The sequence below is a fragment of the Nycticebus coucang genome, chromosome 1 (genome assembly GCF_027406575.1).
Source record: "Nycticebus coucang isolate mNycCou1 chromosome 1, mNycCou1.pri, whole genome shotgun sequence".
Lineage (NCBI taxonomy): Eukaryota > Metazoa > Chordata > Mammalia > Primates > Lorisidae > Nycticebus > Nycticebus coucang.
Window position 1 is genome coordinate 45310301 of NC_069780.1, and position 14558 is coordinate 45324858.

Consider the following 14558-nt stretch of genomic DNA (forward strand, 5'->3'; position numbering starts at 1 on the left):
GAGTTTAGGCTTAGATTGTTCTTCTTTTTCCAATTCCATAAGATCTCTTGTGAGATTGTTGATGTGCTCTCTTTCTGTTTTTCGAACGTAGGCATCTAAAGCGATGAATTTTCCTCTCAAAACTGCTTTTGCAGTATCCCACAGGTTTTGGTAGCTTGTGTCTTCATTGTTGTTATGCTCAAGGAAGTTAATGATTTCCTGTTTTATTTCTTCCTGCACCCATCTGTTATTCAACAGAAGATTGTTTAATTTCCATGCCTTTGGGTGGGGTCTAGCATTTTTGTTAGAGTTGAGTTCCACCTTTAGTGCCTTATGGTCTGAGAAGATACAAGGTAAAATTTCAATTCTTTTGATTCTGTTGATATTTGTTTTGTGTCCCAGGATATGATCAATTTTGGAGAATGTTCCATGGGGTGATGAGAAGAATGTATATTCTTTATGTTTAGGGTGGAGTGTTCTATATGCGTCTATCAAGCACAGTTGTTCTAGGGTCTCATTTAAATCTCTTATATCCTTGTTTAATTTCTGTTTAGAGGATCTGTCCAGCTCTGTAAGAGGAGTGTTAAGGTCCCCTGTTATTATGGTATTATCAGATATCATATTACTCAGACTGAGTAAGGTCTGTTTCAAGAATCTGGGAGCATTTAAATTGGGTGCATATATATTTAGAATTGAAATGTCTTCTTGTTGTATTTTTCCCTTGACCAATATAAAGTGACCATCTTTGTCTTTTTTGACTTTAGTTGCTTTAAATCCACATGTATCTGAAAATAAGATTGCAACTCCTCTTTTCTTCTGAATTCCATTTGCCTGAAAAATTGTCTTCCAACCCTTGACTCGGAGCTTTCATTTGTCATTTGAAGCCAGGTGTGTTTCTTGCAGACAGCAAATGGATGGCTTGTGTTTTTTAATCCAGTCAACCAATCTATGTTTCTTCAGTGGGGAATTCAAGCCATTAACATTTATTGAGATAATTGATAAGTGTGGTAGTATTCTATTCGTCTTATTTTGTGAGAGTCCATTGCTTAGTTTTATCTTTTGCATCAGTGTGGAGGTTAGGTTCTGTCCTTTAATTTCTGAGTTCTTACTTTGCTGCTGATCCATTGTGGTGGTCAGTGTGCAGAACAGGTTGAAGTATTTCCTGTAGAGCTGGTCTTGTTGTGGCAAATTTCCTCAATGTTTGTATATCTGTAAATGATTTGATTTCTCCATCAATTTTGAAGCTTAGCTTAGCAGGGTACAGAATTCTGGGCTGGAAATTGTTCTGTTTAAGTAGATTAAAGGTAGATGACCATTGTCTTCTTGCTTGGAAAGTTTCATTAGAGAAGTCTGCGGTCACTCTGATGGATTTGCCCCTGTAGGTCAACTGGCGCTTACTCCTGGCAGCTTGCAGAATCTTTTCTTTTGTCTTGACTTTGGACAGGTTCATCACAATGTGTCTTGGAGAAGCTCGGTTAGAGTTGAGGCGACCTGGGGTCCGATATCCCTCTGAAAGCAGTGTGTCAGAATCTTTGGTGATATTCGGGAAATTTTCTTTTATAATATTCTGTAGTATGGCTTCCATTCCTCTGGGGCATTCTTCTTCCCCTTCTGGAATTCCTATAACTCGTACGTTGGAACGCTTCATAAAGTCCCATAATTCTGACAGTGAACGTTCTGCTTTCTCTGTCTTCTTTTCTGCTTCTTTTACTACCTGAGTTATCTCAAAAACTTTGTCTTCTACCTCTGAAATTCTTTCTTCTGCATGGTCTAACCTATTGCTGATACTTTCCATTGCATCTTTAAGTTCCCTGATTGACTGTTTCATTTCCTTCAGCTCTGCTATATCCTTTTTATATTCTTCATATCGTTCATCTCTGATTTGATTCTGTTTTTGAATTTCCTTTTGGTTATTTTCCACTTTATTAGCAGTTTCCTTCATTGTTTCCATCATTTCTTTCATTGTTTTCAACATGTGTATTCTAAATTCCCTTTCTGTCATTCCTAACATTTCTTTATAGGTGGAATCCGCTGCAGTAGCTACCTCATGGTCCCTTGGCGGGGTTGTTCTGGACTGGTTCTTCATGTTGCCTGGAGTTTTCTGCTGATTCTTCCTCATGAGTGATTTCTTTTATCTGTTTCCTTGCCCTAATTTTCCTTTCACTTTCTTTTGCTCTTTAAGTTCTCGTGCCTGTGGAGTAAGGGTTACAGGACCAGAAGGGTGAGAAGGTTGAAGAGGAAAAAAGGGATGAAAGAAAGGAGGACCGAGTGATAAGAAAAAAAAAAAGAAAAATAGAGAAAGGAGAGGGGGTGGGTAAAAGAAATATTGACAAAAAGAAGAGAGGCGCAGAAAGAGGGAGACAGAGCAATATAGGTGTACAGTAGGGTACTTTGATACAACCTTAAAAAAAAAAAACCACCTTCTGGGGGTGCCCAGTTGGGTGGTTCCCTTGAGGTCAGCAGCTCTTTGCTAACCTGATCACACACAGTATCCCACCTCCACCAAGTAGAGAGGAAAGACAAAAATGCTATAAATCAAACCAAAAGAAGCAAACAGAAAACTTTACGGGATAAAATTGGCTGGAAAAACCAAATAATAGTGGTAGAAACACTAACAAAAATGAAGTTCTAAGTATTGAAATAGGCAGCAATGGGAAATTATAATTAAACTAGAAAAATTGAGAAAGAAAAAGGATCTGTATGGAAAAGGTTGAACTTAAAAACAAAACAACCATCAACAACATCAAAATAAACAAAAAAAACAACCAAACTCCCCTCCCCCCCCCCAAAAAAAAAACACAACCAAAAACAAAGCAGTATGTATATGTTATTGAATATTGTCTGGGCAACACGTGGTCTTCTGGGGTATGAGATGTTAATCACAGTTCTGATACGACTGGAGGCTGCTAGTTTCTCAAACCCCAGCAGGTAGACACCCTAAATCTCTCTTTAGCCCACTTAAAAGGCACTTTGCACTTGTTCACTTGCTGAGCAGAAGCTTTCCCAGGGAAGTGCTTGTCGCTGGAATCGCTGCTGAAGTGGCTATCCACTTACCCTGTGTGCCAAAACTGGTCTCCCTCTGCCCCCGAGGGTTAGGGCTGCAAGGCGGCTCAGACCCCTCCCTTAGGCTACTTGGTCGCTGGGTTACCAGCTCCCACCCAATTCCAGCTCTGGGACCCTGAGGGCGGAGCTTGCCGGGGAAGATCGCTCACAATGGCTGCCTGTGACCCAGAGCCAAACACTATTAGCTCCGTCTGGCTCAGCAGCTCAGACTGGGGCCCTAGACAAAGGCCAAAGTTCTCCGCACTCCCGCTCAGGCTCTCCCCAAGGCAGTTCAGCTGAGTGCCAAGTTCAAAGACACCAAAACAGTTCACAGGTAAGGCCTTTCTGGTTTGCAGTCTCGCTGCTACTGAACTTACAGTTGTGGGCGGGTTTAGACGGATTGAACACACGCGACCACTTTCCGGTTTTCCAGTTTTAGTCCTCCTCTTGGGGTCCAGAAGTCTCTCGCTGACTCCCTGTATCCTCTCAGGGGTGATGATAGGCAGATCCCACCAGCCAGAGATGCCTGGAGTCCTATCTCCCCAGACTCACGGTGCCCAGATGCAAGGAAGCTGTTACTCGGCTGCGAATAGGCTTTTTTTTAAGTGACTGGAAGAAAATGATCTTAAAATTCTCTTCCCTTGTCCCCTCTTCAAGCTTGGTTGTCTAAATCACTTGAAGGTATATTTGTCCTATATTCAAAAAAAAAAGCCAGATAAAAGGATTCTAAAAAAAGAAATTTTTTCCCAATGTCTAACTACTTCTACTGTTAAGAAAATTGTAATTGAAGATTGGTCAGAGCAGAGAGTGACCTAAGGGATTAGTTAGCAGCGCTGCCAAGCACCTACTTGCACTGTAGTGATAAATAGTAAATCAACTTTCTCCTTTCTCCTCTTCAGCCTTATCTAATTGCAATCTCCATTATCTTTTTCTTCCTAGTCCTTTTTTTATAATCTTGCAAATGTACTTCAGGCAATTTTCAGGATTTATGCACAGTTTTCTGTAAGATTTTTCTCATTTGCAAAATCAAAGCACAAAACCCTTAAACTTCCATTGAGCTGAATGCAATCATGATGTGAGCTTTAAAATCTTCCACCTGTTTAGAAAAATTGATTTGCTCATAAACAGTGATAAAGCCCATCTGCCTTATTAAACATGACTTAGAGTGCATTTTGATATGCATTGGAGTTAGGGGGCTTCGGGTTGTGTGTGCCCCTTACCATATCAGCTGATGGGCAAGAAGGGCTGTATCTTTTTGTGCTGATATATGGTTATCTTTTGGTAATGATTACTAAATTTTCTACTTACGACAACCTCATATGGAAATTATCATTTTTTCATTCAGCAAATACTTACCAAGCACCAAGCCTCTGGTGCCAGGCATTGTTTGAGGAGTGTCTTAGTAAAATGGAAGTTTTACCCTTAGATGGATCTTAATTTCAAGTGCAGAAAGACAAATAAACAAAATGATTAAGTAAAACATTTATTAAGTCAGATGGTTGTAAGTCTAAAAGAAGAAATAAAGCAGAGGAGGAAAATAGGAAATTTTGAGAGGAGGGAATTGCCAAATAGAGTGATCATCCGATATGTGAGGAAGGCCTGCAGAAATGGGGCAAGAGTCGTGCTGGGACCTCGGCCATTGTGTCCTAGACAGAAGGTTCAGCAGGGGTAAAAATCCCAAGGCATGTGTGTGCACGGCGTGTTCAAGGAACATCGTGAGACCAGGGGAGCAGGAGCAAAGGGAGAGGGAGGGCGTGGGCTGGGGATGAAGTTGGAGATGTAAGAAGCCAGCCAGCCAGCTGATTTGGTGGGGTCCTCTAGGTCAATGAAAGGACTTCAGTTTTTCCTTTTTAGAAATGAGAAACCTTTGGAGGGTTTTAGGCAGAGGACTAAGTGACATCATCTGACTTGGGTTTTAACAGGATAATTTTGGCTACTGTGATAATAGATTGCAGCAATGGTCCCCAACCTTTTTGGCCCCAGGGACTGGTTTCATGGAAGACAATTTTTCCATGGATGGGGAAGGTAGGGTGGACAGGGATGGTTTCAGGATGATTTAAGCGCATTACATCTCCACCCTGGATGATCAGGCATTAGATTCTCAGGAGGAGCATAACCTAGATCCCCAGTATATTCAGTTTATAGTAAGGTTTGCGTTTCTATGAGCATCTCACGTTGTCGCTGACGTGACAGGAGGTGGCGCTCAGGCAGTGACACAGTGACGGGGAGCAGCTGTAAATACATATGAAGCTTCTCTACTCACTCACTGCTCACCCATGCTGCACAGCCCGGTTCCTAACAGCCACAGACCAGACAGGGGCCTGTCCACAGCCAGGGCTTGGGGACTTCAGGACTAAAGGAAGCAAGGATGGAATAGGGAAACCCACGAGGAGACTGTAACAAGAATCCAGGCAAGAGGTTTCATGACTTAATCCAGGATGGTACCAGTGGAGGTGGTAAAAACTGGTCAGATACTGGATATATTTTGAAGTCTGTGCTGACAGAATGTACCGACAGATCAGGTGTGGAGAATAAGATGGAGAGGCATCAACTTGACTCTCAAGGTTTTGACCTGAACAAAAGGAAAAAAACAGGCAGTCCCAGGTGCTCCTGCTGGGCCTTCTAGGCATGTGCCCCTCAGGACCTCTGCTTTCAGAAATTCTGATCAATAATTACAAAGGCAGAAGAAATACCATTTATTCTTGCTTTTCTTGGGCCTCCTGGAATCTGTTTTTGACAAAGTACAAGTTTGTGCTAAGTATTCACTGATCATGTGTTTAAAAGAAAAAGGCATCAAAGGGGTTGAAATAGTATTTATCAGTTGGAGACTCTACCGTGCATGTGTGAACAGATTTCAGCCAGGGGAATTGTTTAGCTTTCACGGTTTATGGTATAGAATACTTTAAATTTCAAAAGATGCATCACATTCAACGTCTTTGGCTTCTAGGACTATTTATATTGCTTTAGAATTCACTTCTTTGTCCTAAGTAAGCCTCAGATGACACCTGCTTTTTAAATGTCAAGTGTTCTCTGCCAGTTAAATTGGTTACCAGACAGCTTAACAGGGAAGCTAAGTGGCTTCACCACCGAGCTGTGTGGATAAATCAACATGAAAAGATGGCTGTGTCAAGCTGAGAGAGGTCCTCAGCCCTTCTGAGCTTTCCTCCTGGGTGCAGAGACCCCCCTGTGCTTCACCTTCATGTAGCAGAAGTGCCTCTGACGTCACGCTCTACATTCCTTACCTCTAGTCACCTACTTGTTCTGGTGACAAATGACAAGATGCCAGTATGGATAAATCCAAATTTAAATGACTCTTTCAGAAATTTCTAAGATTTCATTTGAAGATCTCAAATGAAGATTTCATTTCATTTGCATGAATTCCAAGATGTGCTTGAATAAAAGTTTGACTGCAAGTCGGCGGCTCCCACCTGTAATCCTAGCACTCTGGGAGGCCGAGGTGGGTGGATTCCTTGAGCTCAGGGCAAGAGGACAGCCTCTAAAAAAAATAGCTGGGCATGGTGGTGGGCGCCTGTAGGCCCAGCTACTTGCGGGGCTGAGGCAAGAAGATCTATTGAGCCCAAGAGTTTGAGGTTGCTGTGAGCTGTAACACCAGGGTACTCTATCAAAGTCAGACTCTGTCCAAAAATTAAAAAAAAAATTTTTTTTTTCATTGCAAATATAGTCTAGTGCAACTAAGAACTCTGTTATGAAATAGGTTCCACTCCCCACCCTAAAATTTACTAGGTTACTTACCCTCCTCAAGTGTCATCATCTTCAGGAAAATAGGGATAATAATGGTGCCTACTTTGTGTGGTTGTTGTGAGGATTCTATGAAATACTCCACATAAAACAAGGAGCCCTCACTGCCTGCCACACAGTAAGCAATGTGTTAAAAATGTTGGCCATTACTGAAGGCGGAGGGAGGGAAATGCCTTCTTCGTGGTTAGCTCTCTTGTGGGATTCCGTGACACCAGGTGAACCATGAGTTCAGTGGGAATCTTGCATGCATTATATCGGACTGGCCAAATATGGGCATGCACTCTTACGAGTTGAGCACTTAAGAAAAGACTTTTCTAAACACACACAGACTTAATTGCTCCATGTGCAATATTAACTGAGCCATCTGCCTGATGACACAGTCCTCCAGTCACTTTGAATGATGTCTTCACTCAGCACGTGGGTTTGTTCTGATGTTTGTGTTGACATACACACATCTACGTAAGAAGATCCAGATGTTGTATCCACATTAGCCTTACCTAACAAACTGGGGGAGGAAGGGCATAGAAAACTTGAGGGAATGGACACCATAGGCATATTTCTCAAAGATAGAAACAGGACAGTGAAGCTGTTTGAAGAGGGTGGAAGAAACTAGGAACAGTTGAAGGAACAGCTGCATAGAAGTAGGAGATGTAGTCTGTGTTATCAGAGCCAAGGGAGCAAAGCCATGGGAGGCAGAGTCTGGTTCAATGTAAACAAAGAGCCTAGGGATTGACCTAAAGGCCTGAGCGATTTCAACTCTTTTAGACTATTTGAAACTATTAGAGAAATTTCTTGGAATTGATTAGTAGAAAAACATTTTCCATTTCATGTTTAGCCCGTATTTTATTTTTAAAGGGGAAATGAGAGAGAGAGAGAAAGTTTTGTGCGGTACTGAAAATATATTATGTAGTAGGATATTAAAGTCAGAATTTCATCTAAGGTTCCCAAGTAGAAGGAATACGGCCCACCAGTGTGAGATTCCAGATTAAAATACAGACTTATAAAGAAAACAGTAGCGAACTATTTCCATAAATCTTGAGATCCCTTCAGCCAGGTCCAGGTGTCTCCAGGGGGCTGGAGTGTGGCGAGGAGAGAGGATCTGGGGACTAGGAATTCAGGAGTGCTGCTGCTGCTGTGTATGTTTGGAGTATGTGGAGCGGAGGGGACATACCCCCTCACCTCAAGCTGTGTCCGAGAGAGTTTCAAAGTGTCTTCTTAGAGAACTGGATGTGAGATGCCTGCATGAGGACAGGGGTCACGTAAGAGTGGACCAGGTTGGTTTGACTCCCACCCAGGAAATCTAGAGGGTAAGGAACAAGCTGACACACTATTTCAGCAAAAATAAATTCAGGAAATTTGCTGCTACTTTTTCACAGGCAAATGATGTGAGTTTTCCCCATGGACCCAGACAGGCCAGGAGCAGGGGATGGGTTGAAAAAACTTTAGGTAGACAGCTGAAGGGAATACAGAACGGATCACAAGTTACCCCCTAGAATAGACATGCGTTAATGTGAATAAAGGCCTTATAGGCAAGATGTCCTCAGCGATGGGAATCTTCAAACATCATGAAATTGTTCCTCTCTGGGCCTGTCTGGCCCTGGGAGTGATGTTATGAGACCAAGTCAAAACTTCTTCTGCTCTTTTTTTCTCTGTCCTCTTCCTCCAACCCCAGGGCCCGGAAGGCAGGGTCAGTGAGCTGAGAGAGGAAGGCGAAGGGAAAAGGGAACAGCCAACTATTAATACAACTCCTTCTCTGAAGGGAGGTGAGCCTTCACGTTGAAATTGCAGTTTGTTATTCCTGGGCGTGGAACCTCCTATTTCAAAAATAACACTGGCTTGGGTAACTTAAGGGAACCAGAGAACTGTTCCTAAAAGTAATAAGAATGTCACAGGACCTGCTACGTTTTTATCCAGTGGCAGTGGAAAAACGTTCATTAAATAAAATTTAAACGTAGTAAGAGATTTCAAAAAAAAGAAGAAGAAGCAATTTGGTGACATGTCATGGGTAAAGCCCATGTAACTTACTGGTTACAGGTAAGCGCTCTCATATCAAAATGTGAATTCCTGTGATAATAATACAGTCCACAGTGGAAGTGACAACCGGGATCTGACCCCATTATGCTAGGATTCTCCCAGCAGATATTCAAACTCCAAACAGAAGTAACATGTCTGTTATTTTCAGGTCCCTTTGGTGATTCCTGGATCAAGGTATATCACACGGCTTCATTTTACCAGCCAAGCAGGGAACAGCATGAGCCTGGGGGCAGACAGGGGCAGAGGAAACAGCACTGAGGAACAAGACATGAAAATTGCTTTGGGGAAATACGTTGAAATTAGGGGATTGAGTGCAGGCAGAGATTATGCCTGCAACATTCTTGGCAATTTCTTTTTTTTTTTTTTTTTTGTAGAGACAGAGTCTCACTGTACCACCCTCGGGTAGAGTGCCGTGGCGTCACACGGCTCACAGCAACCTCTAACTCTTGGGCTTACGCGATTCTCTTGCCTCAGTCTCCCAAGCAGCTGGGACTACAGGCGCCCACCACAACGCCCGGCTATTTTTTTGTTGCAGTTTGGCCGGGGCTGGGTTTGAACCCGCCATCCTCAGCATATGGGGCCGGCGCCCTACTCACTGAGCCACAGGCGCCGCCCGGCAATTTCTTGACAAACAGAAACAACTATGTTCCTAAAGAATGATTCCTTTCTGTCACAGCTGAACCTCTAACCTAAGACAAGGTATCATTTTGTTCTTGTTTGCACATGGAGGAACGTGCTTGTGAGCCCGAGGAGTATGGAGAAGATGAACAGTCATCTTACTCATTGACCCAATCGCTTTTCTTTTCTTGCAACCAGTACTGCCGTCCTATTTTTCATACGTGTATCCTGTGTGAGATTTTTTTTGTTTTAAGCCTCCATCCTAGTTTTAATTGCTCTTTAGAAAACCTTGGCTTATGCTTTCAATATCATACCTCAAAGTTTTACTGTTCTTCCTTCATGCTCCACTGATTAACATTTATACATTGGCTAAAAAGTCTTGGATTTCTTTGTCATTAGGATGCCACTCAACTATGTTCTGAACTAAATTCTGTCAAGTTTCACTTCCTTGGAAGGTTTCCAAACTAAGTAGGCAGCATAAAGACCAGACAATAAATTTCTCTTTCGTCCAGTGTTTTGGATGTCTTATGACTGTGGGCATTGTGTTCACTTGAACTTAATACTCCCAAGGATATTGATAATCATTTCTTTTTCTAGCTCTTAGCCAGTGACTTAATCACCTATGTGTAGGTGTATAAATACTCAGGGGCTTCTCCTACATTTCTGTAAAGTCTCAAATCCCTTTTTCTACCCACTCAGTCCTCTATTGTTTAAAATACCAAAATACCTGACTGAAGCAGGCCTTCAAGGAGCTACATCTAACCAAAGACCACTCAGAGGCGTCCAACCTATTTTCTTTTCTGCCACACATTGGAAGAAGAAAAGTTGTCTAGGGCCACACATTAAAAACACAAACACCAGTGAAAACTGATGAGCAAAAGACAAAGTCTGTGCATACTTTTCAACACACCACAGATAAGCAAAATAGTCCAAATAATCTGCAAGTGGTGAGCAGGAAGGGGGCTGGACACCCCCATAAGGCAAATATCACAGGAATCTGAAAACCTTCCCAGGGACTCTGTAGACCAATGTTGTTCTAACTCTTCCATAGATAAGGACAAAAGGGAGATGCAGACACATGATAGGAGCCAGCTGAATTTCTCTTTATCACAGAGTCTTACTACTTCTTACCAGAATAGCAAAATTATGATAGGAACTACTCTCTACTTTTTCCTGCCAAGGAAGGGAAGGAGTCTTTCCTTAAAATTGGCCTTCTGTAATTGACTACCTTGCCTCTGGGGACCTGTAGTCCTAGACTGTGTGCCTGGGGAGGGCATGGGCTTTATGATCTATGTATCTTTAGATCACAGAAGAGTATCTAGAAATATTAGGTGTATGACAGAATTTTTATTTTTTATTTTTTGCAGTTTTTGGCCGGGGCTGGGTTTGAACCCGCCACCTGTGGCATATGGGGCCGGCGCTCTACTCCTTTGAGCCACAGGGGCTGCCCTATGACAGAATTTTTGTTAAATGAGTTTATGAAACCAAGGTCTTAAAGATGACTAGAAGTCAAGTACCCTTCTCCCCCAATAAACAGTCAAGAGAATTCTGGGTGGTTCTGAATTAAGGAAACAAGTTTTTGCTAGGTTTCAACCATTATTATAGAGTTTTAATGATTAAAGAGAAAACCAAGATCCCTTACATTGACCCCCTTATTTTTCATATCGCAACCTAAGAACGAACTATCTACCTTCTTTGCGAGCCTAATGGGAAAACAAAACATTTGAATCTGAGATATTTTACCCAAATCCAGGTGTTGCTATCCCCCTCGTAAAGTTAAGAACTTGGAGAAAAGTTGTTGAAAATGTTTATGAAACTAGAATACATTCTTAAGCATGGCAATGCCTTTTGTTTAAGAAACAGGGTGCTCTGATACTTTCAACGTTGATTCATGTCCCCTAGATGTGCCCTTGCTACTTTTCGGCAGGAGTTTGTCCAAGGGTGTCTCATGCAAATAGCTATGTGTGAGGAAGTAATGTACCCAGTCCCCAGAAACAGAGAGGGCTGAAAGGGGAGAACACAGGAGCTCTCAATAAGTTCTACTGTTCTGCATTAGCCCAACAGAATATTTAGTAGTCACAGAGGAATGGTGTTGGGACACAAACTCTCCAAGAAATAGTAACATAATACACTTAAAAAGAAGCAAAATGCAAACTGAACAGACAGGAATAGCTCCCTCGGAGACATGGGTAATACACCACATTTAGAAAATAAAACTCCATGTGATCTTTGCCTTTTAAGAAGAAAAAGGCCGGCTATTCCATCATACCATCATACCGCTGACGTTAACTAGTAGGTAGCGCTTGTGTGTTTTTACTATATTCAGTAGACCAAAATGAGATAACAGATTAAAAGCCACTTGGGAAAAGTAAAAAGCCTAGTGGCTTACAGCTTGTTCCTGAGGTTATTAATGGTTTCTTGACTTCGTATCAGGAAGAAGGCAGGAATGAAGGTGGGCTGTGGATGAACATTCGCACACGTGGAGACAGACGGGAATCAAGTGGCTCCCGGTGATGACAGGGCCCCATACCTAGGAAAGATGGCAGCGATTAAAGGTGTGGGGCGTCCAGGGGTGGGGCGCCACCAGGAGGGCCAAGTGAGGAACGTGGGATCCAGTTGCAGATCCGAGTAATTACACAGCAGACGGAAACAGCCCGTCCTGGGCTCCAGACCAAGCATTGTGGGGGCTGGTTTTTGCCGCGCTTGGTAAAAGTGTCACGAAGCCTTTGGAATAACAATCAGCACAAATCAAAATGAAGGAGCTACATTAACATGTTCATTATTTGCAGGAGTTTGGGCGCTCCCTCTCTCTTCCTGGAAGATCAGTCCCACCCACCCTAGCTACCACGTCTCCTTGGGTCTACCACCAGCCTGCTTACAGCGACTCCAGCCAACCAGCTGACGGGCTGGACAGAGCAAGCAGGAGGCCGACGCCCTGGGAAGCGGCCGCGAGGTCCCCTCTCGGTCTAGTGGACGACGCCTTCAGACCCAGAAACATCCAGGAATCCATCGTGGCGAACGTGGTCTCGGCCGCTCGAAGGAAGGTGCTTCCAGGGCCCCCAGAGGACTGGAACGAGAGACTGTCCTACGTTCCTCCAACCCGGAAGGCCAACAGGAGCTGGTGCGGAAGGCCGGAGTATGCTATCCCGTCTGCTGATCCGCGGTACGGTTCCCAGCTGCCGCCCGCGTATCACGGGCAGGGCTCCCGGGACCATCCGCAGGTGACGGCCGCGGAGCCCGGGTCTGATTACTCCCTGCCGGTAGCTGCTCAGAACCGCGGCCTGCACCCGCGCGGCTGCAGACGCCAGACGTGAACGCAGATCCAACCCGGGGCCAGCTGGGGTTTGGGTTTTTTTTTAATGCTCCTTTGTAGGTTTTTTTTTTTTTTTTTTTTTTTTTTTTTACCTTTTTAGTAGATTTAAGTTCACTTGAGTTTGTGGCTTGTTCTCACAGATCGCATTTCCGAGTCTCTGTGTGTGAGTGCACGTGCACACGTGCGTGTGAATCACTTCCCTGTCGTCTAGTGTACAGAGAATTTCTTTGAAGAAAAAATTTACTTTCTGCCTTGATGTGCGGGCACTTCACGTAACTCATCATCTTAGTTCCTTTAATATGGGGGTAACCTATGCAGCTAAATTCTACTCAGTTAAAATGAAACTAAGTATTTGTTCCACGTGCCTAAGACCAGGAAGGGACTGGGGATACGGTGTGCTAATTACCTCGCTGTCCTAGCAAGAAATACGTATAATATTAGAGAAATTGTCAAAGGGAGCATGGCAGTGAGTAATAATTATACAAACAGATTTCTTTGATGTTATTTTAGGCATCTCTCTGAAAAAAAAATTTTTTAAATCTAATAAAGCTCATATTTTTTTTTTTTTTAGGAATTAAAATATGGGCGTTCTCAGAAAGAAAGAAACAAGAGAATATGGTTACTACACATTTCAGAAGGGCTTTTGAGAAATAGTGTAATGTGTGGGGAATAGAAAGATTCAGGTGCAGGATTTATTTTTAATGTGTTTAAAGCCAACAGCCTGAGACAGGAACAGACCGTAGGTTCAGACCGTAGTTTCTCCTCATTTGCCAAAGGAGAATATTGGATTATCTAATCTTTTAGGTCTCTGACAGCTCTGACATTCTGAGATTTTTCTCATTCATAGAATGTCCTTCAGTGCACTGTTTATTTTTGATGTTCATTGTGTAACTATCAGATTAAGTTTAGGCGTGGATTAGGTAATTAATGTCACAGCACGGCTCATTAACAGTCCTAAGGGAATTGTTAGGTGGCAGGCTTTGTGCTATGTGTTACATGGAGTGAGGGTTGATGTAAAGATATAAACTATTAATGGATTTAAGGAAGAGGTAGATGAATATATCTGTTATTATGCAACTGTGGGTCATGACCACTCATGTGGTTATGGGAGACGTGCCACAGAAGCCTATGTAACAAGTGGTATTTTTTCAGGAAGTGGTCATTAGGGTGCTCAAAGGAAGAGAAACAGCTGCTTTGTTAATCCCCTGTCCCGTGCCCTGTTAGCCTGACCACGAAACAATCGGAACACCTGCTCCTTACCGCCATGCCTGCAAAGGGTTAAATACAAAAACATTCAAAGTATTTTACATCATAAGAAAATATCTAGAATATTTTTAAACTTAAAAAAAGTTTGGGTATTTAAAACTTTCTTAGTTTCTTAATATAATTTTGCTTTGTTTTATTTTTTAGTTCTTGAATTTATCATTATGATAGTCTCTTATCGTTATGATGTTTTCTTTTAAAACTTTAAAAAAAAAAAAAAGCCAGAGGGCAAGTGGTCCAGGCCTTATCTTGAAAGTAAAAATATAGTATTGAAAAAAATCACAGTAAATTCCATTAGTGATGGAACCAGGCAGATAATTTGTTCAGTTATGGAGACAAGAAAGAATGAGCACTTTCTAATGCTACAGTGTTAAATTATCTTAAAGTGATACAGAGCAATTCTCTTAATATATAATATATGATTATTGACTCCCAAGAGTTTCTATGGTATCTAAAATATAATGCCTGGTATATAGTCAGGAGGAAATCCCCCCATAAAATCTTACTTGGTCCAAAATTTATTACAGTGGTTGAGTCATTTTCGATTTGA

At 42.4% G+C, this 14558-nt stretch overlaps 1 protein-coding gene across 1 annotated transcript in view; it reads left to right on the top strand.

The window, feature by feature from the left end:
• The window catches only part of SYNPO2 (synaptopodin 2), a 186566-nt gene extending 172296 nt beyond the window's left edge, over positions 1-14270 (top strand). The window contains exon 5 of the mRNA XM_053572509.1: positions 12222-14270. Coding sequence (XP_053428484.1) covers positions 12222-12746 — 525 coding nt within the window. The 3' untranslated portion in view covers positions 12747-14270. The remainder of the gene's footprint in view (positions 1-12221) is intronic.
• The last annotated feature ends 288 nt before the right edge of the window (positions 14271-14558 follow it).